Source organism: Lepisosteus platostomus, chromosome 17, assembly GCF_059453375.1.
Source record: "Lepisosteus platostomus isolate fLepPlt1 chromosome 17, fLepPlt1.hap1, whole genome shotgun sequence".
Classification (NCBI taxonomy): Eukaryota; Metazoa; Chordata; class Actinopteri; order Semionotiformes; family Lepisosteidae; genus Lepisosteus; species Lepisosteus platostomus.
In genome coordinates this window covers 8,916,219-8,942,388 of record NC_142627.1, presented here as the reverse complement: position 1 = coordinate 8,942,388, position 26,170 = coordinate 8,916,219, and the positions used below count along the sequence as shown (strand labels likewise).

At 40.2% G+C, this 26,170-nt stretch overlaps 1 protein-coding gene across 4 annotated transcripts in view; it reads right to left on the bottom strand.

The window, feature by feature from the left end:
• sos1 (son of sevenless homolog 1 (Drosophila)) overlaps positions 1–26,170 on the bottom strand; it is a 57,112-nt gene that overhangs the window by 9,384 nt on the left and 21,558 nt on the right. For all 4 annotated transcript variants that reach the window (XM_088610420.1, XM_088610421.1, XM_088610422.1 and 1 more), the window contains 18 exons: positions 23,748–23,879; positions 22,951–23,115; positions 21,272–21,481; positions 20,822–20,965; positions 19,252–19,362; positions 18,197–18,295; positions 14,667–14,794; positions 12,370–13,028; positions 9,113–9,194; positions 8,231–8,353; positions 7,694–7,797; positions 6,985–7,207; positions 5,616–5,735; positions 4,470–4,632; positions 3,762–3,879; positions 3,157–3,329; positions 2,542–2,658; positions 1,373–1,637 (listed from right to left, as the gene is read on the bottom strand). In XM_088610420.1, coding sequence (XP_088466546.1) covers positions 1,373–1,637; positions 2,542–2,658; positions 3,157–3,329; positions 3,762–3,879; positions 4,470–4,632; positions 5,616–5,735; positions 6,985–7,207; positions 7,694–7,797; positions 8,231–8,353; positions 9,113–9,194; positions 12,370–13,028; positions 14,667–14,794; positions 18,197–18,295; positions 19,252–19,362; positions 20,822–20,965; positions 21,272–21,481; positions 22,951–23,115; positions 23,748–23,879 — 3,136 coding nt within the window. The remainder of the gene's footprint in view (positions 1–1,372; positions 1,638–2,541; positions 2,659–3,156; positions 3,330–3,761; positions 3,880–4,469; positions 4,633–5,615; positions 5,736–6,984; positions 7,208–7,693; positions 7,798–8,230; positions 8,354–9,112; positions 9,195–12,369; positions 13,029–14,666; positions 14,795–18,196; positions 18,296–19,251; positions 19,363–20,821; positions 20,966–21,271; positions 21,482–22,950; positions 23,116–23,747; positions 23,880–26,170) is intronic.

Genomic DNA, 26,170 nt, shown 5'->3' with positions numbered 1-26,170 from the left:
CCTGATTACATACTGCTTTAAACATAACACCAGATGCAATGAATGTAATTAACTTCTGTCTTTTGCTTTGATGGGTTATGTACAATCTAAGACCCAATGGCCCAACTATCTTGCATTTTCTTAATCTGAAGAAAAACTGTTTGCTCAAAGGGTTTTCTCCTTTGTTTCCATGCATATAAAGTAAAGATGTCTTTAATTTCCTAACAAGATGTATCCAGTAATTACAATCATCATCATACAGCAGAAACACGGCCAAAATAAAAAAAATGTGGCCTGGGATACGAGACTCGATTAAGACCTAGAATGTTTGCCTTGTCTAATATAAGTCTGGCTTGGAATACACTCAGTGTACTATAGTGTTGAAACCTGCTGACCCACAAGGGAAGTGGTATGTGAACAATTTCCAAGGTTTTTAAGGAGGTACATTAGCAGAGCAGTATGGGTTAGTAGTTGAAAGGCAAGCAAGGTTTAGTGTAAGCAACAGACCCATTCAATCTCATGAACAACAAAGATGGTCATTCATTGGAATTATCATTAACCAACCACTGCCAACTCAGTTAATTCACATGTATACAGTAAATATGGAATCAAATGTAAATCCGGACAAGAGCTGAGTACTCAATATAACAACACTGGTCAAACTATGAAGGCTGTCCTAAAGAAATGGTCATTCATGGTAAAATAAATAACAGTAGACTAACTCGCTTTAATAACAAACAGAACAGGCGTGCAAAGTTAATTTCCATCTACTCTCTAAACCCTGTTCTTTTTTCTGATGCAGAATAATCTTAACAGATTAGTATCCTTCATGCAAATGATTGCTTCCCATTCAAACTGGCCTGTGAAAGCACTTTCACCGAAGCCGAATCAGAATCTCTTTAACTGTTGTAGTTTGGCACCACAGCTCAGACAGGCATCCAGTCAAGTATGTGATAGCACAGAGGGACAGAGCCATAAAGTGGAAGTATAACTAGCCAACAAAGAGGAGTGTCTCAGGTTGGTAAAATGCTAGACTACAACAAAACGGCAGGGAAATTGCAGGCATACGTTAGTACTTTTCAGGGAAAAATTCAACAATCTATACAGAAGGGCAACCTTGGAAAAAGAAAGAAGTACACCTGAGGCCTGAAGATTCAAGACCAAGCATGATTCTGAAAGACCTTAGCCTGCATCAGGCTTAGGGCTGCATAATGCTTTCTCTCCGATACAAATTAACCCGTAGACGTACATCACCAACCTTTGATATGTAAAATCTATCCTTGCTAGCTAGTGCTATTTTTCTAGGGAGAAGTGAAACTGAATCATTGTTTCAGTGAAATAAGCTCATTTAAAGAGCACGTGTCGATCCCCCGGACAGGCGACCCAGACCTACTGGAATGGAAGGGGCTGGGGGGGCCAGAGTCGAACACGCTGCAGATGTCGGTGGAGCTGGAGGCCCCGGAGGCGGGAGGCGGCGTCAGTGGCGTCCGTGGGGAGTTGGGGGCTGATGCCGTGCTCTCCGTCTCGCTGTCAGGGATGCGGCTGTAGCTGATCTTGCGTGGCTCGTTCTGCAGAGGGGTGGGGTGTCTCATCGTGCTGGGCCTGACGCTCGAGGGCCGTACGCCGGGAGACTTCAGAGGACAGCTGTATTTCTTAGGCTGTGGCACACGGCAGGAACAGAGAAGAAAAGAAAAGGTCACATTGAATTAGAATGACCTGGTGTTAAAGTCAGCCAATCCAAAGTGAAAACTGAACTATAATATAAACCTTATTTTTATACAGCAACTTTAAAAGTGGCTTCTCAAAGCGCTTTACAGCAAGACACAGTGAGAGGTGGTAGCAGTATTAAACAGTTACAGAGAGGGTTTGAAATACAGATGGTAGGCAAAGGGGTAGACTCAGAACCAGTTTAATAAATGCCCTTCTAAAGTAGATGGTTTTAAGTCTAGATTTGGAAGAGCTCAGGGAAGGTGACACCCTGACATCCTCAGATTTGGAATTCCAGAGCTTTGGAGTGCAGCAGGAGCAGAGCCTATCACCCACTGAGTGAAGACGGGCTCAGGGGACAGACAGGAGACCAGAATTAGACGAGCAAAGGTAGCAAGGTGGGGAAGAGGATGACAGTAACTCAGATGCATACTGTAGGTGCCAAACCATGCAGAACCTTATAGGAGAGCATGAAGATTTTGAAATTGACAGGAAACCTGATAGAAGCCAGTGAGCCAACACTACTTTCTTTCTTTTTTTTTTCTGGTATGACAAAATTCTTGTTGGTCCTGTTTTTAGTATGTCTTAATATTTTTTGGGTTGGCCTATATGGAAGATGATGGGCGACAATGGATTGTGGCTGTGTGGTATTTTCCTTGGGGTTGTGCACACATTTCATAGATTTTGTATTAAAATAGAATATTGATATTCACAAACATTAAGAAGTAATCATGCATGGCATTAAAGGAAATCATTAATTCATTCCAATGTTACTGCTAATTCTTAACTCCCACTGACAACTACCCGATAATAAATATCCTAAATTAAATTACTGTCAAAACAATAAATACTTACAAATCGAGGTAAAGACCTGGCGTTCCGGGGCTCTATTTCCAGAGACTTGTTGAACAAGTAGTCTGCAAACTCCTTTTCCATTTTGTCTTCCATTGGGTTCAAGTTCTCAAAGAACTTCTGTGTTTCAGATAAAGCGAAAAGGAGGATGAATGACCAGAAATGACAACTTCTCAGGCTAAATGCAATATAATCGTCACAAATCAACAAAGAGTAAATATGTATGGTGATAAATTGTTGCTCCCACACAGAATAGGCCAAAACACAATCTTCAATTCTTTTTTAAAAAATTAATTAAATGTTTTATCACAATAAAACATTATCAGTCATGGGTTCTTAACCAATGGATCGGGCCCCAGAAACACTCCCTTAGCATTACCCAGGAAAACTGAGATGTAAGAAGGATGTGACCTATTATTTATGGCCCTTTGCTACAAATGTTTAAGAACCCATGACTTAAGTGATAAAAGCTGGAGCTGTGACTATTTAAAATTTATATTCTAAGAAAACTGTATTGTAGACAAAGTTAGCTTCTGCTACTGGGGTAGCTGTTACATCAGAATTATTAGTTTGGTGCCAGAAAATGTCCAGTTTTGCTTTGAATGTGCCTATACTTACTCGGATTTCATTTTCTACCCGTAAACAATAGGGCTGGTTCTGATACTGCTGGATCTCTCCTGTAATTTCTGCTACTTTCCTCCTCTTACTGAAGTTTATCAGCTCTTTGCCATGTCTCTTCAAAAAATCTGGATTTCCTTCCTCTGTCTTCAGGATATTTGTTAAATAAATTCCTGGAAAAATAAATCAATATGACTTATTTAAACACAAAATATTGCAGGTTCACTGTGGAAAACTGTGGTTCTAGCAGTGCTTTAGAATGTAGTGCCATACTGAAAGGATCTACTGCTGTGTTGTGCTGTTCACACCACCCGCAGGAACAGTTTATTTGCTTTGCAGAATTTGGGTCAGAAACTTCACATCTCAAAAAGCCGCACATCACACATGTGAATTCATGCAGATTTCTACTAATGTTTGGTTTCTTTTAGCTAACTGTATTTGAAAAGAATAACCACAAATTGTCCACAAAGTCCACCATGTCCCACCACTGAATTATCAGAAAAGTGGTAGGACACTGTAGGGCAAAGTGGGCCTTACAATCTGGACACCGTGGGCTAAGTCCTCAGTCAATCAGACCTTAAAGTCCTTTCACAGGACCAACTTACCAAAGAAAGGCACACATGGTGGATTTATAGACCTGAGTTTTGCCAGATACTTCTTATAGTGGTCCTCACTCAGCTCATGGGCTTCCTCCAGGATCTTCTTCTGTCGGCTTGGGATTTGCTGCAGGAGACAGCAAGGATTCAGGCATTGTTTAGCATAAAAAAGCATCACTCCCTGCTCACTTGTTTTATATGGCTTTTTATTTGCAACATTACACTTCTACTTTTCCTTTCTATCCTGGAATTCGCATGTTGGCATTTACATCAAGCCTCTCCTCTGCTCGTACATTGAAATTATATTACAAAATGTATCCTTAAAGACATCCAATGAGCAACAGTATTTTTCCCCAACAACACATCTGTCAGAAGGTGCAGCCTCTTTATAAATACTTCGTTTTTTACTTCGACTTACAGACACAAAAACAAAGATAACATAGGCTAAATGTAGGCTACGTTCGATTCAGTTCCTCTAATCATTAAAAGATTTCAAAAGTCTTATTCACACAAATTCCTAATTAATATTTATACTAGTGCTGCACCACAGATTTGTTTTGTAATCTTTTTATATATGAAACATGTTGCATAATTTGCTTAAATATTTATAAATCTCTTTCACCTTACAAGGTGGGGAACATTTTGCACTAAAAGTCTTGATGCATCTACTGCTCCTGCTCAAGCCCCGCTCTGGCCAGCCTAGGCTGGTGTCTGTACCTCAAAGGTGTGATCCAGCCTGTAGACGGGTGAAGAGTTCATGGCGCTGACCACCTCCAAGACGCCGTTGAAGTTATTGAGTTCCTGGAACACCTGCAGGATCTCGATGATGCGCGACACTACCGCCACCCGCTCTTCCAGGTTCTCAGTCTCTACGATGCACCTGAAGATGATGAGGGCAGAGATGTGAGCTCAACACTGAGGCCTCAGACCTTTTCTTTCACAGATACTAGGCCTCAGGACTGACTACAAGATGCCCATGAGCCCTCAATGATGAACGCTCAAACATTTTGGTACTTTCTGGGGGGGGTATAAGGTTTGCCACTATCCGTGATATCTAGCTGATTATCACAGCTTTAAAGCTTCTACAACTGACCACAGATATTGGTAAAATCACATTTTCAGTAAAAACACTGACAGCTTTCACTGGACCAGTGATTATAAAGTACGATCTATTTTATTTCCTTTCCATTTTTATTTTGATGGCTCTTTTTCTTTATTATTCATGACTTCCTTAGTTCTTTTAAGGTGAAAGGCAAGCATGTAACTAAGTTTCACTGTGGTAAAATACCACAGTTTAAATGTAAGGTTTAAGTAGGTTTTAATAGGTTTAAATGTTAGGTTTGCATTTATCATTTTTACCGCTGGATACTAGCTACCAGTGAAATAATGCTAACAGTTTGTATTTTTTTCTTTCACAGCTTCAGATGGCAGTAGGAGGAACCATTGTCCCAGCTATGCTGGACTGCGCAGACACTTGTCAGTCAGACAGAAAGGAAGCAGAGTGCAGTTGAATCTACAGAGCTCTGTAATGCTGTGACAAAGCTGCCCCCTACTGGAAGTCCATGTCCTCAGCATACAGAGGAAATTACCAGGGGAAGATCCAGGCTCCGAGAGGAACTGCTGATAGGATGCTATGTCATCATTTATGGAAGATGTACAAATTCACCGATCTGGAGGGGCCTTCAGTGTCAACAAACTTGGTAAGAACTAACTTTGTCCACACAGATGTCTTATAAAAGTAGAGCGCTACGTACCCTAGAATATCCCTGCAACAGAGTTTACCAACAGTTCCTAAAACTTGAGTTCCAATTTGATTTTGCTGTCTAGTGCTGTACTGCTTCTAATAAAGCATTCAAAACTTACTTCTCAAACCACAGGGTGAGGTTGGTGGTGTGCCTGATCATGCGAAGGAGGTTGGGAGAATTCAGTTCTTTGTCTTCCTTTGTCCACACACTGCCCACCAGTTCTGACGGCTGAACAGCCCTGGTGCGAGAATAATTTTTTCCAATAAGTGCATTTTTGTAGTTGGAATAATCCAGTTACAAAATGGAAATCGGTAGTTCTTACATATCCTTTGGAATTACAGTGGAGATAAGCAAGTAATGGCAAAATTTGCCAAGTTTGTACAAGTGATTTGTGTTACGAAACAGAACTAAATATCTACAGTATTTATTCAGATAAAAAGTTTATCCCACTGGCTCTTTGGACCGGTGGTATATAACACTTTGTTGCTGTTTTTCTAGTAGCAGAAAGCAGGGACAAAAAAACTTCTGGTTAGACTTAGATAAATCCTTTTAAGTTTGGCCTCATATTCTCGCAATGTGATTTTGAATTTCATGATACCTACCAATAAGAACATCCCAAATTCTGACTGCTTTGTTGCACTGCCATTCGTGACTGGCCCGTGGGAAAAATCAGTTAGGAAAGCTACGGTATGCTGAAACATCCCTGGGCACAGCGCACACTGTTTTTTCCCACAAGCTGAGCAGTTTATTAAACTAGTTAATTGTGTCCTCATATCCCACCTTAGCTTGTGAGTGTGAGTTTTTTTTTTCTATTATATTGTAGAGAATTGCTTTTTCTTTTTTGTTTAAAGTACAAACAATAGGCAGCTGAACAACAAACAAAAATACTAACAAGAGCCAGCAATTGTGAGGCCAAGGTCAAGATTCGAGTAAGATTTCCTGGGAAAATCTCAGGATACTGAATGAAACCGTGTATAAAATCCCTTCCTATCGTTTCATACCTTTGAATAAGAAGAATTAAATTTCAAGTGCAGTATAATTTACATGGCAAAATGTAGTATTTGGATACGTCATACATATAATGTGTATGGCACAATAAATCTTTGGCGTTGTAAATGTACTCAGCTGGCCCGCAAAGTGAGACTTAACCTTATCAAACTTAAAAAAAAGTGCAGTGTCTGAAAATATAACTGTGGGGAAAACTGAACATATAAATATGCACATAATTATATAAGATCATTACTGCACTAACAAAGCTTCTTACAGTTAAGTAACAAGTAATAGGTTTATTAAGTCTGGTTATTCTTGTGATATGCTTGTGTTGCCACTATTCTGATGGAGAGGCCTTTGATGTACCAACAAAGGGGAAACAAGTGATTCTCTCGAGCAACATGCAGTTTGAGTGAATGAAAACAAGAATGGGCTGAACAGATGTAATCAAGAAGGTTCACCCGAATATGATGAGGGTGCGAGGGAAGAGTAAATACCTGTAGAAGTCTGACTCCAGCAGAGTGAGTTGCCGCGCGATCTCAATGGGGTGAAGGGTCATCAGGTCAAACTGGTCGATCTGACCCGGTTTGCTTATGTGCCACTCAATAGGGGGAGGGGGGTTCTCGAAGGTAATGTTGTGACTTGGCCCGTTCGCTTGGACCTGTTTTTTCCTCTGAATAATTTTGGTGATTGACTCCACCCACTTTCTCATGGCCTTGCCTGACAACGAAAAGAGAGCCAGTCACACCACGCCGCACCTCAGCAAACCTGTCATTCCAGGGCTCTCAAGCCGCAGCTGTATTGGATTGGCAAACCTAATGTATGCATTGAGAATATCACAGCTTTTGTCCATTTCACTGTCAACATTGTCCATGCTTAAAATAAAAAGGCACTATAGTTAGCATCAGAACTTTCTTGATTGTTAAGAATTAGATCTTTAAGTGCAATATTTAATTGACTCCGTGCATTTGTACTTATTGCAGAATACATCATAGTCAACAGGATTTTAAGTTCTTTTTTAAAATAAAATGAGGAACTGTGCTTCTACTGGTACTACAGTTGTCTTTGTATAATTTTTGTTTGCAAAAACCCACATGGGTATGGGTTTATGTAATGACCTTTTTCAATATGCCTCACTTGCACTGCTACAGTGACATCCAAAGAAACCACAACACAGAGCACTGCCTGTCTACTTGTCATTCATACCTCTGACTGTTCCAATAAATTCTTCCAACCGCTGCAAGAGTTCTGCATCTCTTTCAAAATCATAGAAGTGGTGCTCCACCCAGTGGCGGCAGACATTTAAAACTCTACAGGAAGAGACGAGATCCAAAAGAAAATGTCAGGTACAATGCAGTATAATTCAGTTGCAAGGCAAAGCTAATCTCTAGTTATCACTAATTTACTACTTAGTAATGTGCAATTTCTCCATTTTAATATATTTTTTTATTAATCCACCTTAAAATTGGTACGTCACAGTACAACATATAATACATGTTTGACGTCTGTCGTCTGAACTTGAAAAACCAACCTGCCTGCTACCCTTTCACTGGATAGTCAACACTAACACACTGAAAAGAGGTGTTTGACTTCAAGTAAAATTCAAACCCAGACAATGTGCTGCCATGTATGCCTTTCATGGGCTTGTGAAATTGTACAGGGTTAAATTCTGACATTTTTCCTGTCTAGAAAAGGGATGTGGAGGGAGAGGGGTCAGTGATGCTGTACTGCAGTAATGCTCACCTGAGCTGTACTGGCTGGACATACTCTTTCCTAAAACGTTTGTGCTCGGCACTAAGGGGCTGGTCTCCGTTTTCCATGGTGAACTGGTCAGTCTCCATGGGTCTGGTCTCCGGAATTTCGAACCTGTCAGGCAAAGAAGGGAAAAACCAGTCACCTACTTCTGCTGATCGCCTATACTCGCAACTGAATGAACAGACTCTCAGAGTGGCGGGCAGTCAGCCCTGATCTGAACAATCCTCTCCTAATCTGAACAATCACCAGTTTTCAACCCTATTAAGTACCTGTACAATCCTACATACTAATACCGCACATTAAAACCTCAGCTGAAGGCAATCTTGCTCAAAATACATGATGGGAGTGGGCTGCAGATATTTCAAAGCTTGTGGAAAAACATCAACCCACATCCTGTTCATGCTGTTCCTGCTGATCAAGAAGGCCGCTCAGGTTATTCAGTGGTAGTAAGGCCAGAGGGGTGGGGGCTCAATCCTAATGTTTCAGCCAGTAAGTGTACAAATGCAGTGTTTCCCAGGTGCAAAAAACCCTCATCATCATGGATTATAAAAGCTTTGACTGCTTCACACTGCATTCCCATTAGTGATATCCTAGGATCTAAATTCACGCTTAGATGAACCCATTCCTGGCGGTCCAAGTGAACCAGAAGTGCTGGGACTGAGAAATATCAAGACAAGGAAGTGCACCATGGGTAATGGTGCCTTCTGGGTAAAACAGCATTGTCGATGTTACTGAATAACCTGCTCATTCGGTGCTGTGGAACATGCCCAGCCAACCTGGAGAATACAGTCTAGTTCTTTTTCTTGGTTCTTATTCTTTTTATTATTAGCGCCTTGTTCTTTTTCTCCTCCAACAATATGACTCACTTACCGTTCTATTAGAAGAGTAAGGAGCTCCTGAGGTTTGCAAAATGATCGATATGTTGTCAAAAATGTTCGAACAAAGTTTGGATCTGAAACAGTAAAAAAAGAAATCCCTTTAGATGTATTTTTACATATCATTACATAACAGACAAACCCTCTCTCCCTAGGCAACTAAGCAGACAGGCTTCTTCCTAGTATTCAAGATTATTACCCGACTTCTATGTACTAATAAGCACAGAAGTTCAAACTAACCAGCGCAAGAGGTGAGGGTCATAAATCATATGTGTAAACAAAGAGCTGAATGGGTAGAAATGCCCCAGATGGAAAATGTTTCTTTTTTTATTCCAGAACAAATTTAACCCTTCTACTGCATTCAAGTGAGGGAAAAAAGTAATTTCCAAAAAAATAATAAGGTGCTGACTAACCTGGAAGGATTTATTTTTATAAACTTTGCCTTCTTACTGTGTGCTTGTTTCAGGTACACTAGGGGATCATGGTGTATGGTACAATAAACCCACCAAGCTGCTTAAGGATCCAGGACATTGGTGAACCAGGGGGTTTAGTTCACATGATAAATCTCCAGCAGCCCTTTCAGTGGGGCTGCCGAGGAACAATAGCAGGTTCGGCGCGGATTTCCAAACAATCAGCCTGGAATTATTTCAGAAAGGAAACAGACGCTATGCTGACGCACAAACCTGGCTCAGACACATCAGAGATCTTAAAAATAGAACTGCCTTCTAATCTGCACAATTAAGCAGCAGCCACCACGCTGTTTTGGGAGTTAAAAGAGAAAAAATTCTCAACACCTCATGTTAGTGGATTGCTTTCTCACAAATGCAGAGAAAATTGAGTAAAGGATAACTGTCTTTATAGCCTGTTTGCCTTCACCCAGGACTCACAGAAAAGTAACCCAGGAAAAGAAAGATTCAGAGCTCACTTGGGGAAAAAATATTTTCCTCCTGCTCCAAGTAGGGCGCCCAAGGTTGATCTGTTTAGGACAGGAAGCACCTTTTTCCCCTTCAAATTAAAATAACCTCACAATTCATTTTCCTGAAAAGGGCTGCTTCCCTTGACCTGTTAGGAGCCAGTAACGTACTGTGAATTAAAAAAAAATAAATAATGTGTTTAACTATCTTTGAGAAGACTGAAGAAACTGAAAGCGGGACTTTAAAAACAGAACATTGAGATAGGCCACTGAAAAAATCAAACTGATACAACATCTTAGATTTTAGTTAAAAGCCACTGAGAAGACTCAAACATATCTTCAGCTTAAGCAGATCAAAGAGTAAAAGGTAAAAACCCCTCAAACTACATTTTGAGGTGTTCAGGGAAAGCTTATTATTTGTCTAGTGAAATGTGAAGAGATGAAGGTACTTGTGCTGATTGAACAGGTGTCTTACAAAAATATATGCTTGTTTAAAACACACAACTTATATTTTTAAGCTTATCTAAAAAACAGAGAAGAATGCAGTAAAACAAATATTCCTGAATCAATTTTATACTGTAAATGTTTCAGTAAAAAATACTGACCAAGACTCACTCAGCTATGACTGCACAGCTCTTTTGAGGACAGCATTACACACATTTGGATTTTATTAACAAGTATTATACAGGATACAGAGCTGCTTTAATTTAGGGAGCTAATGGGGTTAAGTACAAAAGTATAACACTAATTAACACACGGCTAGTAACAGCCAGACAGTGCACCACCTTTTATGTGTCACAGCAGAAGGTTCCAGAAAGTGTTTCTGCCTTATCAGCACAGTCATAATGTTATCAGACCCGAAATGACTCTAAAACAAGACGGGTCATCAGATTCGGAGCACTGACGTCCAATAGCTTTCCAAATATTTATAGAGCGTGCAAAAAGCTTTAAATAGTACCCCACTGACGAAAGCCCTGGGAAAGCAGGAGGAAATGTACATTTTCAAATCGCATTAAAAACACAGGCCTCTTACAGCACCCAGCATGTTCATAAAGTGAAATGTTTTGTCTGTGTACACGACACGATAGGACCCAGCTGGTACATCTGACTAACTCAATGTGTTGTGAATGCTTTTATTACCAGTCATACTGCTAATTCACAATTTATATAATCTGAGTCAACCTAAAATGACAACAAACATGCACTGAATTTTTTTCCATTCAATGTGGTTAGTCAGCATCTCTACACCACAGCTTCTAAAACTTACTTTCTTTCCAGAATATGTAGTGCATTCATCTTTCAGGTAATAATGTCTAATAAAGATTTACGCACATTCAGATCACCTAGAAAGATTATCCTGAACTTCACAACATTATATTATAAACACAGCTTACTGACATGCTCTGAAGCAACATTTCATAACCTGAAAAAAAAATCATGAATGTGTACATGGTGTTGAACAACAAGAAGTTTTAATTTCTGAGCATTTAGTTAGATATTTAATTGTCAGAGTTTAAATACACAATTAAACATATCTACACTAGAAAATAATCATGGTGCCAACCTGTGATTTATGTCTTACTCCTACTTCCTATGACAGTCATTCATTTGTAAATAATAAAACACTAAATTGAAAAGCATTTGTTTGTGTCTATTTTAGCTATTTACTGAAATAACGGAGTAAAAAAACATTTTTTGCCTTCCCTTTGTGTTTCTTATCAATGAAGGAAATGTTATTGTTCTCCTTTAACAACTGTCTCACAGGAATTCCATTATATGACCTAGGGTGACTTTGTTTAAATAATTTTGGCCTGAAAAACATACTTGGAGTACAGAGAGGAAAAAAAAACATATGCTTTAGATACCCAGCAGGTACACAACACTGAAGTGTTCAGTATCTCATTTTCAGAAACCAAGGTTATTCAAATCTCTCAGACAATGATGTACTTTATTTGTCTTCTTTGTGATAGGGGGAGATGCGGTGTGGATGGGAATTTGCAAACACTGCTACAGGCTTTGCAACCAGGACACTTATAGCTACAGATATGGATACAGCCTGCAGATAAGCCTTAGAAGAGAAGAAAGCACAGGGAATGGATCCTTGCTTTGAGGGAGGATTCTGACTTGGAGGCATTCAGTCCTAAATCCACAGATGGCACCATTGACTCCTCAGTCAAGCACAGACACCAATGTCTGAACCTGTAGTTAATCTCAAACTGAGCAGGATCACTACTGCTACTAAACATCATCAGTAGGGTAAAACAAGCCTTTCACACACCAAACTCACAGATACGTGAACACACGCCTACCCGTCTCCTGTCTGCACACGGACAGCTCACCTGCATACATGTGGTAAGTTAGCCTCTCGATGAGCTTGACAACCGTGCCGGCCTTGATGATGGGGATGCCCGACTTGGACTGCACGTTCTCCTCAAAGACCACATTCTCCTCAGAGTCTGGCTCGGCAAAACGATACACCTCAGAGCTAGGCAGCCGCAACTGCTCCTCCTTCTCCTCCTGTGACATGGTAGCGTCCAGCATGCGCTCCAGCGTGGATCGATACTGCAGCGAGATCAGGGCTGCCATCCAGCTGTTCTTCTCCTCCGCCGACTTGGCGGCGAACACCACGCTGTTGCCATCCTTCAGGATGATCTCGAAGGCGTGCCGGTACTCGCCTTCCTTGTCGTCCTTGTCATTGATTTGTACCTTGCGCATGAAAAACTTCTCTTTCAAGCGGTACTCGGCAGGGCTGGCCCCCGGCAGGCGAGGCTGCCCGTGGTTGGACTTGCAGCAGATCATCAAGCCGTCGAAGAGGAAGATGTGGCGCTCGTGCTTGGCGCCCACCCGCGTCAGCGTGCCCTCCATGATGAACTCGTTGCAGCACTGCCCGATGTCTTTGCCCTCCCACCCGTCGATGTTCTTCTGGATCTCGTTCATCTTCTTGATGGCTAGGTGCTTCCCCTTCATCTGCTGGCTGTAGAAGCGGCAGGCCGACTCGCTGGGGAAAGCCCAGTCAGAGAGAGACGAGGGAGACACATCAGACCTTGAATTTAGAAATCTGGGTCTTGTTTTCCATGTAGGAACCAGAAATTGGGGACCAAGCTTATGGCAAATGCAAGATCCTTGTATAATAATTAAAAAAGATCAAATGTAGCAATACAAACAAAAAAATCTTTTGGGAAAGGCCTACAACCCTCTGCGTTATTTTATTTATTTTCTTCCTTATTCTATTGTTCACTGAGGGTTACCTTAAATGTAACAATATTTATTAACACTGCACCTGATCACCTAACACATACGCATCCAGAAACCCTGGAGGTCATGTTCAGGATGATAAAACGCTCCACAGTATTGTGTCACGGTTATCTCCTTTCTCCCAATCAGCTCTGAGAGCTCGTTTTGCTGTGGTACTTAGATACATGGAAACACAGAAATAAGCCTTAAAAGAAACTATCTTAAATAATAAAGGGGACTAATCAGGATAGAAATGACCAACACAGGCAGCAGTACCTATTGCTTCAACAGAGTGATGACCAAAGCAGGGTTTTCAACCACTGTAATGGATAAAGAGGCTGCCAATTCATTCATCCTCATTCACCCAAATACTTTAAATACAGATATAAGTCTGACAAAAAAATATCAGCTTTGTGCGCACTCAATTCTGGAAACCATCCTGAAACCTTAAACATTTAGAAACAAGCAAGCAAATGCAAAAGACTCATATGCCCATACACTACTGTATGTGTAAGCAATAAGCACACCCATTGCCTGTATATTTAAAAAAAAACAATGCATAAGAAAAATAATAAGCTGATCATATATAAAGTATATAGCATATATATATATAAGCAGAACTCTGAAAGAATAATAATGATTAGCAGCAAAATAGAAAAATATAAGTTGCAACAAATAACCTTTATTCAACAGTTTATTCTATTGCTTAATTGAGAATAAAAATAAAAGTAAGCTTTTCATACTTGTTACACTCTTAAGAGTACCCCACTGAAACGTTTCTGGGGGAAAAACAATCGCACTGCCATAGCGTGCCCTCTTCCACAGAGGAGCAGTTCCATTCCACTTTCTTCTGCTACTCAACCTCTACCCTCACCCCACACAGAAACAAACACATACCGTAGGACAATCCATTCTTTCCCCATAAAAAAATAAAATAGTTTAAAAAAGCAGCAAAACAAAACTTCTATACCCTACATCCTCATATCTGACGCTCTCTGCCTCCTTACCAGCCAAAGCAAAACAAAATAAGAAGAAGAAAGACTGAAACGATTAAAAAAAGAAGAAGAGAAGGGGACAAGAAAACCCGGTTTCCGAAGAGGGTTTGCTGGACTGCCGCTTGCGGGCGTTCCGTTTTCACTTGGTTTCAAGTCTGGAGAACAATAACCGTGAGCCTGCTGGCTTGCATCCTGACGCCACTTCCTTCTGACAACCAAGCCGACCTGCCAATGAACAGTCCAAACCCACCCCCGCCCCAGCTTCCCAACCTCCAGGCCTCCCTTCCTCCCGCTCCTGTAGGAGAGGGGGAAACACCGGACTGGGCTGGACGAATGGCCGCTCGGGCCCGGCGGGAGGAGGAGGTGGTGGTGTGGGGGAGGGTTAACACTAAGGCAGCGGCTCCTACCTCAGCCTCCTCTTGGCCAGACTTTTGGAGCAGATCCTCTCCATGCTGCTCTGCAGGTTGAGCAAGGCGGTGATTGCCTGCTTCAGGCACTCCTTGTCCTCTTCATCCTCGCTCTTCTCCTCTAGTTGCTGTGGGGACAAAGAGCAAGGGAAAAGGAGATCTGGGCAATCAGGAGAGTCCCACGAGGGGGACGACAAGCTCACATTAATCCCCTTCATGAAGAAGGCCTTAACAGCACACAGGAAAACACACTCTCCATTTCTGGCTGGTAATCACTCCCCCTGAAAGCCAACTGACTGACTTATGGAATTGTTACTCAGAGAACAGGGGAAGAAATTGGGTCAACTATCAAAGCAACTGGAATTAATAGTACTTTACCACATTCTAAGATTGTGAAGTCCATTGTGAAGTACAGGGAACTTATTCTGTCAAAAAATTACACTATATCCCACATTTCCACCTTTGTCCCTAGTTTAGACTCTGGAATTCTATTATTGTTAGAAACATTGGTGGTATTCCGAGTGTTCATACCATGAAGTACTTTTCTTTAAAAAAGAATTACAAGACAACGAGAAACTGGGTAAAGTGGGAAATTACAAAAACTAAAACATTTTTTAATATTATTGATAAACACAAAGAAAATGTAACTTGGATTCACTTATGTTGAACATGAGATACAAATATTTCTCACAGTCACTCTAAACACGTGAGAAATACCTGTGAAAAATAACTTTTTATCACTTTAAACAACACATCTGTGAAACTGTAATACTGACTTTCTTTTTTATTAGAATTGTAAAATCAGTATGCAACGTCTGTTAGACCAATAAGAAAAATAAATTATGTAAAAAAACTAGAAAGTACTGTACGTCATGTGGTTGTGTTCAGGATCTGCTATCAGCCAGGCACATATAAGGGGAATGCCAGTGTGCTCTGCAATAATTTCCTGGAATTATGAGTTTGAATAATACAAAAAAAGGTTTCTCCTTTACCAGTAAGGACCAGTATAAACTGCAAGAGAGATTTCAGGCTTTTTTAAGACATACAAAAGATGCTTGTATTCCTAACCAATACACATCAAATATCCAAAATCAAGCAATTATGGTCACATGGTTACATACTCGTTACTTGTAAAGGCATTGACACCAATAAACTCATTTGTGATAAATATCAAATAAGCATCTGGATGAGAGCTGAGGTTCAAGTTACCAAGATTAAATATTTAAAATTAAATCAGAACAATCATACATAGGCTTGCGTTTCTTTAGTCTCTGATAAATAGCATCTTTTATAGCTGTAGAGTCAACAAATGCATCAGTTTAAATTTGTTATTTTACTTAACCATGATTGACTTCTCTACCAAACAATACATTTATCAGGCTCTTTTTTACTGTCAGTTACCTCAGTTGAATCTAAATTACAGAAAAACATTTTTTGTACTTCAGAAGAGCCATTGTAATATTGATGCATTTAGAAAAAAATCCTAAATCCCATTCTTGCTATCTTTAAAAAAAAACTAACAGTATGTACGCCATACTGACAGACAGAAAGTGTTTACCTTGGAAGTAGAAAGTGAGTCATCCCTGATGCTGCTAAGTTCCAGTAAACCAACTGCTTTTTTGTTCTTTAGGTCACAATTTTTTTAGTGTGGGTAACAATGCAGAAGATAGCTGGCCTGACTGCTCCTCTGAGGTTGTGGTACTGAGAGCTACAGGCCACTGCGAACATCAGAAGACTGGTAGTGGTAACCACGGTAACCTGTCTGTGGTACTTACTACGCAAATGAAACCCATAAGGGTGACAATCACTCTACAGCACTATACAACTCCAGATGCCCTGATAAGGAGGGGTACACAGATACGTATATGTACACACACACAGACAAACACTCTGGTTATAATTAAATAAATTGTTCCCCAGGCAATTAAGACAGGTGCTGGGAGAACACACCCAAAGTACAAGATGACGGCACAAAATCTGTTCAATAGGAAATTCATAGATTTAAAGTATGATAAAGATAATAATATATAAAACTGAAAGTTGCAACTTTAAAATTCAAAACTGTCATGATAACTGATAACCCAAATAATACAATATTTCTTGCTCCTTATTAAGTTTAGTTTTATGATGAAAGCCTTCAAAAACCCCCTTCACTATTCTAATACTTCTTGCAAATGCTGTAATTAAACATGCAAATTAAGAAACTGAAATCAGTGAGCAAGAGGGCAGATAAGAACAACAACAATAATATTAATGTGCATTTTGATTATGCTTCTGGGGTTTAGGTAATGCTCAAGAATTGAAAGCAAACAGCTTAAAGGCTTAAATCTGCATTCCTTTAGATTTAAAAGGCCCATATGCAGTGTAGCGCACGAGTGAGGAGATAACAAGAGGCTCGTTGACGAGCCTGCTGCTGCACAGGTTTGACTTTGTTATTTTTTCAGTGCGACTTTTGTGGAAACAAGGGGAAGCAGAACGAAGCACCGAGTCAGCAGGCTTGGGGGCCTCTGCAATGATGTGACAGAAACCTCCTGCTCTCCCTGGAGGTTAATTAGCTAGGAGAACTGCAGCCTGGCTTGACGTACTTCAGGAGGGCACAAGGGAACAACAGGGGAGTGGTGCCGAGAAAGAGCAGATTTCACCTGGCTTTCCACACGAGAGCCCACCTGCGCACCTTAATTATCATCAGACAGACAATATTTACAAGGAGAGAAAAGGAAGAGGGACTGAATCCTTTATTTAGCAGTAGTAAACTGAAGAGCTAGGACACAAATATAGCTGCATTAGGACTGGTGCTCTGCACACATGTACTGTAGCTAAAAGCATCTTAAACCTTTTACCAGTGGATCGGTCCTGCACATTACACTTTCAGTTAGAAGCCAAACACTAACATACTCAGAACAAAATGAGCCTCCTTTACATACAACGTGGATAGTCCATAGAAATACAGCAATACCAGCAATACCATGCACTTACAAAATCATTTCTAAAGTGCTCGGCTCATGCACAAATTTAAAAGTTTTATAAATGTAACTACAAATAGTTCTTTTAAATTGAACAAAATTGAAATTGAATTGCATATATAATTTCAATATCATTGCCTCCATCTAGTTTTGCACCTTTCAAGCTTTCTTGGTTTTTAATAACCATTAAAGCAAGTTATGCTTGAACATGTTTCTTTACATTGCTGATTTTAACAGATGTAAGACCTCTATATATCCAAATATAACTATATATCCATGTCAGCACCCCACTGCGCGTAGCAGGGTCCCCAGCTGCCTGGGCTGGGGGAGGTCTCCTTTAGCTCACGCGGTTGGTGCCCTGTTGCGTTACGCCGGAGACACGGGTTCGCGCCCCAGGTGTGGGGGCCGGAACGGGCGGCGGGGGGCACGACCCCGCGCGGAACCGTGACTGACACAAAAGCATTCTATTTTCACTGGATTACAGGAAAAAAAACACTTGGCAACTCAGCACTCAACACTCTTCCAATATATAAGTCTCTCAAGTCACCTGGTGGTCTTTGGACTTACCTTTAAAATCTCAAAGTAGTGCAGACAGTGGTAGACAGGTGTCAAGAGCAGTCTCGGAAGGACATACTGGACTGCTTCCTTAAAACCTTCACCTATAGACTGAGACAGAAAATAACCTGATGATGTAGGACACAGGTGCAAAGACTGTGCAGCAAGGTAAGCAACTTTTATATTTAAACTTTTTGTTGTTTTATGATGTTATACAAGAGACTTTCAGTGCTGCTGAAATTGTCTGGGTCTTCTTGCTTTTGTCCTCTGTGAGCTAATATTCATTTGAAATAACTTTTCTCAATTGAGGAGAATGTTTCCCCAAGATAACTGGCTCTGTTTCATGTGATTGAACTGGGGCACATTTAGTATTAATGACTTAAGCATTGGAAACCTGTGTAACACTGAAACAGTAATAACTTATTTAAAAAAAATACCCATGATATTCTGGGCTAAGCTTGACACCCTCAGCTGAAACACATAGGTGTTTTTACTAATATTGATGTTATATTAAGGTGTTTCAGCCATTTTACATTCAACAATGTATGAGTTAGAAACTACGTTTTGATTAAAGAAAATGTAATCTGTAATCAGTCTTTCTTGAGATCTGCAGAACACTGCTGTTGCTATGAACACGAATACAGCACGGTGCAAATATCACAGAGGGTTTTCATAGCTTCTCCCAACTAATAACTCAGTATTTTGATACCGTGAAATTGTGACAGGGAGAGTACAGCTGCCTACACATGGATTACATAGCAAGGCAATACAACTGAGCACTAAATAACCCAAATTTTATTATTTTATAGTTTATTATTTTCCATTTATTATTGTTGTGTTAAAGAAGAATAATCTAACAATTATATGCAAAATTGCTTAAATATATTATCAGAAGAGCAGAAAAACAGATTTAACCAACCACTACTTGTCACAAATGATTGCCTCTTACATCCTTATTTGCATCATCTTGCATAAGCAATACATACATTTAATTAAACCCTTCTAAAAAAAACACGTCAGCTGGTCTAATTTCTCAGCAGATCAGGGCACAATGCACCTGGGCCTACCTGCAGATAGAAAGCGGCTCCTGGCTTTGACAGCTGACTGAGGAAGTGTTCATGGAAACCGAGACGGAGGATGTCCTGTGCATAGGATTCATATGGGTCGAAAGCCAGCTCCTGAAACAGCACATATTTCGAAAGTCTAGAGAAGAACAACTGGGCATATTCCCCCATCTTAAAAGGTTATATAATTCCATGTTCAATCCTGAATACTATGATGGGGCTTCATTCAAGTGTTTGAAATCATTGAATAGTTGGATTCTTGAGTGAAAACTAAGGACCAGACAGAGAACTGGAAGAACATTTTTACACAGAGGATTGTGTTTAACTAAAAGTTTCCTTTAAAAACAGATGGATGAGATCCTGAGTTGATACCTTGCTAGTTACACAATAAGTATACAGTATCAAAAGTATTCGCCCCCTTTGGAGTTTTTTCCCCTCATTTTGTCTTATGATATAGAATATCAAAGTATTTATTTGGGATTTTTTGCCATTGAGCAACATTAAACACTCTATAATGTCAAACTGAAAACAAAATTCTTCATATCCTCCTAAATTAACTATCAATACAAAACAGAAAATAAGTGATTGCAAATGTATTCACCCCCTTTTAATATGACACACCTAAATTGTCTCTGGTGCTACCGAATGTCTTTAGAAGTCACAGAATTTGTTGAATGGAGTCCACCTGTGTGCAATTAGAGTGTTTCACATGCGTTCAGGATGAATACACCTGCCTCTGGGAGGTCCCACGGTTAATTAGTACAGGTCCCTACAAAACTACATCATGCAGACAAAAGAATTTTCAAAGTAAATCTGGGGTAGGGTTATTGATAGCACCAATCAGGGGAAGGGTATAGAAAATTTCAAAAGTATTACATATCCCCCCAAACACATTAAAGACTTTTATAAAGAAAGGTAGAGAATATGGCACAACTGTGAAACTGTGAAGAACAGGAAAGTATCCAGCCTTGAAGAGCACTAGCCAGGGAGGCCACGGCAGCCATAGTGCACCAGTACGCTCACCACACATCAGCTAACATTCGGGAGGAGAACACAGTAACGAAGCCAATTCATAGATGGGGACTATTAGGAGGCCACGATTGGTAAAGGCCAATTGAAAATTTGGCCAGGACATTGGAGTAGCACCCTACTCTTTTCGAGAAGCACCCTGGGATTTTAAATAACCAGAGAGTCAGGACCCCGGTTTTACGTCTCATCCAAAGGACGGCACCTTTTTACGGTATAGTGTCCCCGTCACCATACCGGTGCATTAGGACCCACATAGACCGCAGAATGCGCGCCCCCTGCTGGCCCCACTAACACTACTTCCAGCAGCAACCTTAGTTTTTTCCCAGGAGGTCTCCTATTCAGGTACTGATCAGGCTCACACCTGCTGAGCTACAGTGGGTTGCTAGTTATGAGCTGCAGGGTGATATGGATGCTGGATAACAAAGCTCAGGTCTTACTGGAATTTGAACCCACAACCATGGTCAGTAGTACAGAGTCTTACCCTGTTACTCTATAGACTCACATTCGGACACTTAGTAGTGTCCTCTAAGTGTCTGCCTCTCACCTCAGCCAGGTCTTCAAAGCAGCTCCCTACTAATGGGTGAGGACTCCCCTCATCCGTCATCTCCACTGTATCCTCTATCAGGCCCAGCAGCTTCAAGGTGAGCTCATGGATATCCACAATACGGCTGAAGATGTTCTCCACATCCTGATAGAGAGTTCAAGGCAGAAGGATGAAGTGACACTGTCATGATGTCACTGTAATAAAACTAATTTTGCACATACAATTTACAAACTGATTTTTTGGCAGCTTTTGAACTTAAATTAAAAAAAAAATTTAAAAAAGTTTTGTTTCCAGGTAACATAAAAAAAAATACAACCCCCCCCCAAAATTAATATTATAAAAACATAACCTATTCCCTTTCAGTTGTGTAGCACACATGTTAACAGCTCATTCCGTCTCATACCATCCTTTCAACAGCAATGAAGGGGATAGAGGAACAAGCTGACCTACATGTAGGGAGAACAGCTTGGTGTTGGAGACAAAGGGCTCCCTGAAGACTTTGATGATGAGGTTGAGGTCCCTGAGGTACTGGCGCACCTCAGCCATGAAGGTCTTGACCAGATCATAGTAGGACTGCTCCCCGGACACAGAGGGTTCCTCGTCCATCAGTGGGAACCCACTGATGTCCTCCTCATCCTGGTGGAACATGTCCATCAACACCTGGAGGAATGGGAGAATCAGCTTCACATACTGCAGCACTATATTTGCCTCCTAGTTTAACATCTATATGACTTAGTGAGGACTGGAAAACCAAACTCAACCTTACTGATTCAAAACATAAGACAAGATCATGACCTTCATCAGTCTGTGAGAAGATGAATAATCCCAAACAGATACTTCAAATAATATCTTGAATACTCCCACTAACATAGCATCTAACACAAAACACAGAAACTCACCAGAAAAATACAGAGCATTGCCTCACTTTTCAGGTTTAACATGGAAAATGATATTTCGACCATCAGGTCTTAATCACTGGACACTTTCTGAACACGTTTTGCCAATTTCCCATTATAAAATGATATACCACAGAAGGAAGTTCAGTCTATTGACAAAACACAGAAAAGTAAATGCTTCCATGGAAACACCTTTATTTCAGGTTCATTCTAAAAATATATTTTCCTTGGAAGTGTTGTTATATTATTTACATATTAAACTTGATTTGAATGGGAAGATTCCATATCATCTCTGCTATGGACAGGCACAAACATGTCAAAACATCCAAGAGCATCTTTCAAGAAGTTAGAAAGAATTCTGTTCAGTGTGGCAATTTTCAAACATTACATAACCCAAAGGTCAAATATCCATTGCTGAGCAGATATGGTGTCTAATTCATTCGGACACTTAACCCTTGAGAAAATGCCAATCTGCATATTCAGCTATCCACTTGTATAATAGGTGAATATCTGATGTATACCTATAATACTTTATTTCACTATGTTCTGTGGAGATCTAGGATGTCGGAAAGTTCCGGCTTTTTGCTCACATGGCTTTTGCGGTAACAGGCGACTGATGAATTTGAAAGAAACCTTTTTTTGCTTTTCACTGGTCCACATGTACTGCACATGTGCAATGAGAACAAAGACAACAAGATCATCTGCTGTGTAGGGAGACATGCTGTTTGAGAATTACTAAAATCACACAGAACACCCCATGCTTTGGTGAGATAAAAGAAAGTGGAGAATCTGGAAGTGTGAGAGTTTTCTAAGAAGAGAATTTATCAAGGCTTGTTAAAGAGGTTCTCACTTCAGCATGACACCAGCCTACATTTCAGCTGATCAGCAGCAGTTTTCTACTAAGCACCCATTAACTTTGATGTGACCCTGTGCTCATCTCCCTGAGGCAAATGCAGATCAGAGCATGTGGAAGGGCGTTACAGGATGTGAAGCTGCAAGATAACACCAGTACAAGCTTGACTGACCAGAGGATACTCAATAAATGGCCCTGAAAAAAGGTGACGCAAACCCTTTTAAGGGCACTCAAAACCGCAACATTGACCTAATTCTGATTTCCTTGTATCAGATAACTATAGCACTATTTATAGGTACCGTATATTCAGCATTAAAACTGTGCAAGTGTATTTTCATACCGTAAGGCAAAAGGTGCCTGAATAAACTTGCTCCTCTTACCTTATCTGCACACATTGCCACCTTGATGTCCTGCTGGGAGACTTCATAGTGACGGATGTTTCGGACGTAATTCCCTGCCAGCTTCAGGATGTCCGCTGAAATGTATTCTAATACTGCTACAATGTAAACTGAAACTTGATGGTCAATCTTATATCCCAGAACCTCCTAGGAATTGAAAAGAAAAATAAAACAATCAAGTGAACTGAACTGAATGACACTCATGTTGAACTCTAGAAGACCATAGAGACTAGTTGTACTGTAGTGTAGCAAAGCACATTCTACTGTTCATTTAGAAAAATATAATTGTTTTTTCTAAGAACAAGTGCCAAACTGGAACAAAGCAGATACTACAGAATGCCTCACAAAGCAAAAGCAAACAAAAATCACAAAAGTGGCAAAGACGTTTGCTGTACTGTAAGTAGCATGAACCTTCAACACAACGTCTTGTAGGTACTGCTGGATAATTGTCTGTGCAAGAACACTGGCTCCCTCTTATGTGCTAGACCAGTACTGCACTCTTCGTGGTACCAGTGTAAGGACTTATTAAAGTACATAAGAACAGTCACAAATGAGAAAAGGCCATCTAGCCCATGTGGTAGTCAGCAGCTAAATTCATTGAAACATTTACTCTAGTTATGTCTTAAAAGATGCCACAGTATTGGCTTCAACAACATTGCAGGATAGTTTGTTCCCTATTCCTTCAACATTATGTATAAAGAAGCACTTTGTGTTTATGGCTTTAAATGCACTTTAAAAGGTTAGTCCCCGCTTGTGTGTGTCAGAAAGTATTTGCCCACCTTTAGCAGAGGGTGAATTTTATCTACAGGCAGGGCTAAAGGGTTCCTCCGTTTTCTCTTTTCAATAGCTGCCTGGGCATCTGCTATGGCCCACTTGTCGATGGGATGAGGAAAACTCTTCTGCACACGTTCCTGAAATTCACATTGACAAAAACATTTTTATATTATGGATGATGAATTTACAATGTCTTTATGAAATCTACATGTAGAGCTGCTCAAACAAACAAAATATAATCAAAATCATTTAAGCTGACTAAGAGTTTTTCAAGTGAAACCAACTGCATTAATGTGCCTACCACTAACTCAATAACTGGTTCAGAATTAAACCAAATAAAAGTAATAAAAGAATACAAAATACAAGATGTGTGCATGTTGGAAAACAAGCATTTTCCCTTAAGTATATTATAAATTTAAACTCTGTTTGACTCTGAACACAAGTACAGTCAGGAGTTACACACTGCTTTTCATTATGACACACACAACAGTACACACTACACTAGAAAACACATCACCAGTAACACTGGATGAACACTGGGCACTAGGAACAAGTATGTTACAAGAAAATAAGCTAATAACTTATAAAAACAATAATAACAACAAACTAATAGCATTCTGATAAAGTGAAGGCTAGACGAAAGTGAGTTTGTACAGACATGGTTAATTGTAACTGTGCTGTTACAGATTTACCATGCCCAGTGGTGAACCCCTTAACCACAGTGCACCTTCATAATTGGCATGTTCCTTCTGACGGCATTAAAAAACAGAACAAAACAAGTATAAAAACAACACAGAACACTTAATCAGGTATCAGAAATTAAAACTCAGCTTTCCTTTGGGCTTTAATTCGGTATAAGTTGTCTCAGACCCCACTGGGGCTGCCACCCTGTCACTAACTCCTCCCTCTGCCCTGACCGTCAGGCTGACAAGTCTCTCTAGTCCGTTACCTCACACTGTTCCTCCTACTCCCATGCCCCATTAGAAGTCATTCCAAGGTCAAGAGCATGGAAACACCAGTGGCAATGTGAGATATTAGATGCATCATTCAGGCTTTTATAGAACACATGAACACTCACAAATCTATGTTTGATTAAATATAACCCACAGAGATCTAGAAAATGAGGAGAAATTATCCAGAGTGACATACATGTACAGCTAGTCATTTTGTTGGAACAATTTGGGTGAAGTACCTTGCTCAAGTGTACAACAGCAGTCTCTCATCTGGGTTTTTAATCCACAACCTTCCAGTTAAGAGTCCAGAACCCTAACTGCCACTGAATACTCAAACTGTTTCCCCTCTCAAACCACACAGAAAATCAATTAGTTGTCAAGACTTGTGCAACACACGTTCCGTTTGTGAGACAATTCTCTCTGCATTCTCCAGCTCTCCTAAAAGAATATGTAACTTGCGTGCTAAAGCAACAATAACTGAACAACATACAAAAACCACAAAAAAGCACAAAGCCAAAATCCTTTCAGATTTAGCCACTGAAAAAAATATATATTTTCTGAAATTAAAGATGAGGAAGTACAGCTCCCTCCCTGCTTCAGAAAGGCAGTAATGCATTTAAAATGCCATATGCTCTTGCAGTAGAGATGAAACATGTAACTTGGAACACCTTCCCAGAGAGAAAAGACAATGACGATATACCATAACAAATTCATGGTTGTCAGGCTAAATTAAACAAGCAATTATTGCATTATTTTGTGTTATATCTTTAATTGTATTCCCCTTTGAAATACAATTTCTAAATTCTGATAGTACACAGTTCTTCATAGGAATGAAGAAGCATTGAGTTCCTGGCACTGATGACATCTGGATTCGAAAGTCCGTAAAGTGTACTGTGGCAGTGGCATAGCCAGGATTTTGTATTTGGTGTGGGATGGACACATATGGGAGTGGCATTTTTAAATTATATTATTTGCCTTCTAAAATAGGACACACTACTAAAAGGTGCACAACTATTCTTCTCTGCTCCAGTTGTGCGATTAACCTGTTTTCCACCGTGAGCGAGATGGAACTGACGTGCAAGCGGATTGGATTGGCGCGGAACTTGTATTCACACCAGACGAGACTCTGAAGTGCATTCTGCACAAGGAAAAGGGCTCAAACACCTTATTTCTCACTGTATTTTGTCATATTTTGATAACTTTTTGAAGAGCTTTGGTGTCGTCACGTCCCTGAGCCACAATCTTGCACAGCTGTCACTGAGCTGCATGAGAATGATCTAGAACAGTGGTTCTCAAACTGAGGCACAGGTACAACTGGTGGTACGCAGAGCGCCACCATGTGGTATGTCAGATGACCCTGGAAATTTGTTGTGTGCAGTGACAAATTGGGAATTAAAAATTGAATCATTAAAAATTGTCAATTTTTCATCTGTAATATACTTAATTGGTTTCAGAAAGACGGGTTTTGATATTTT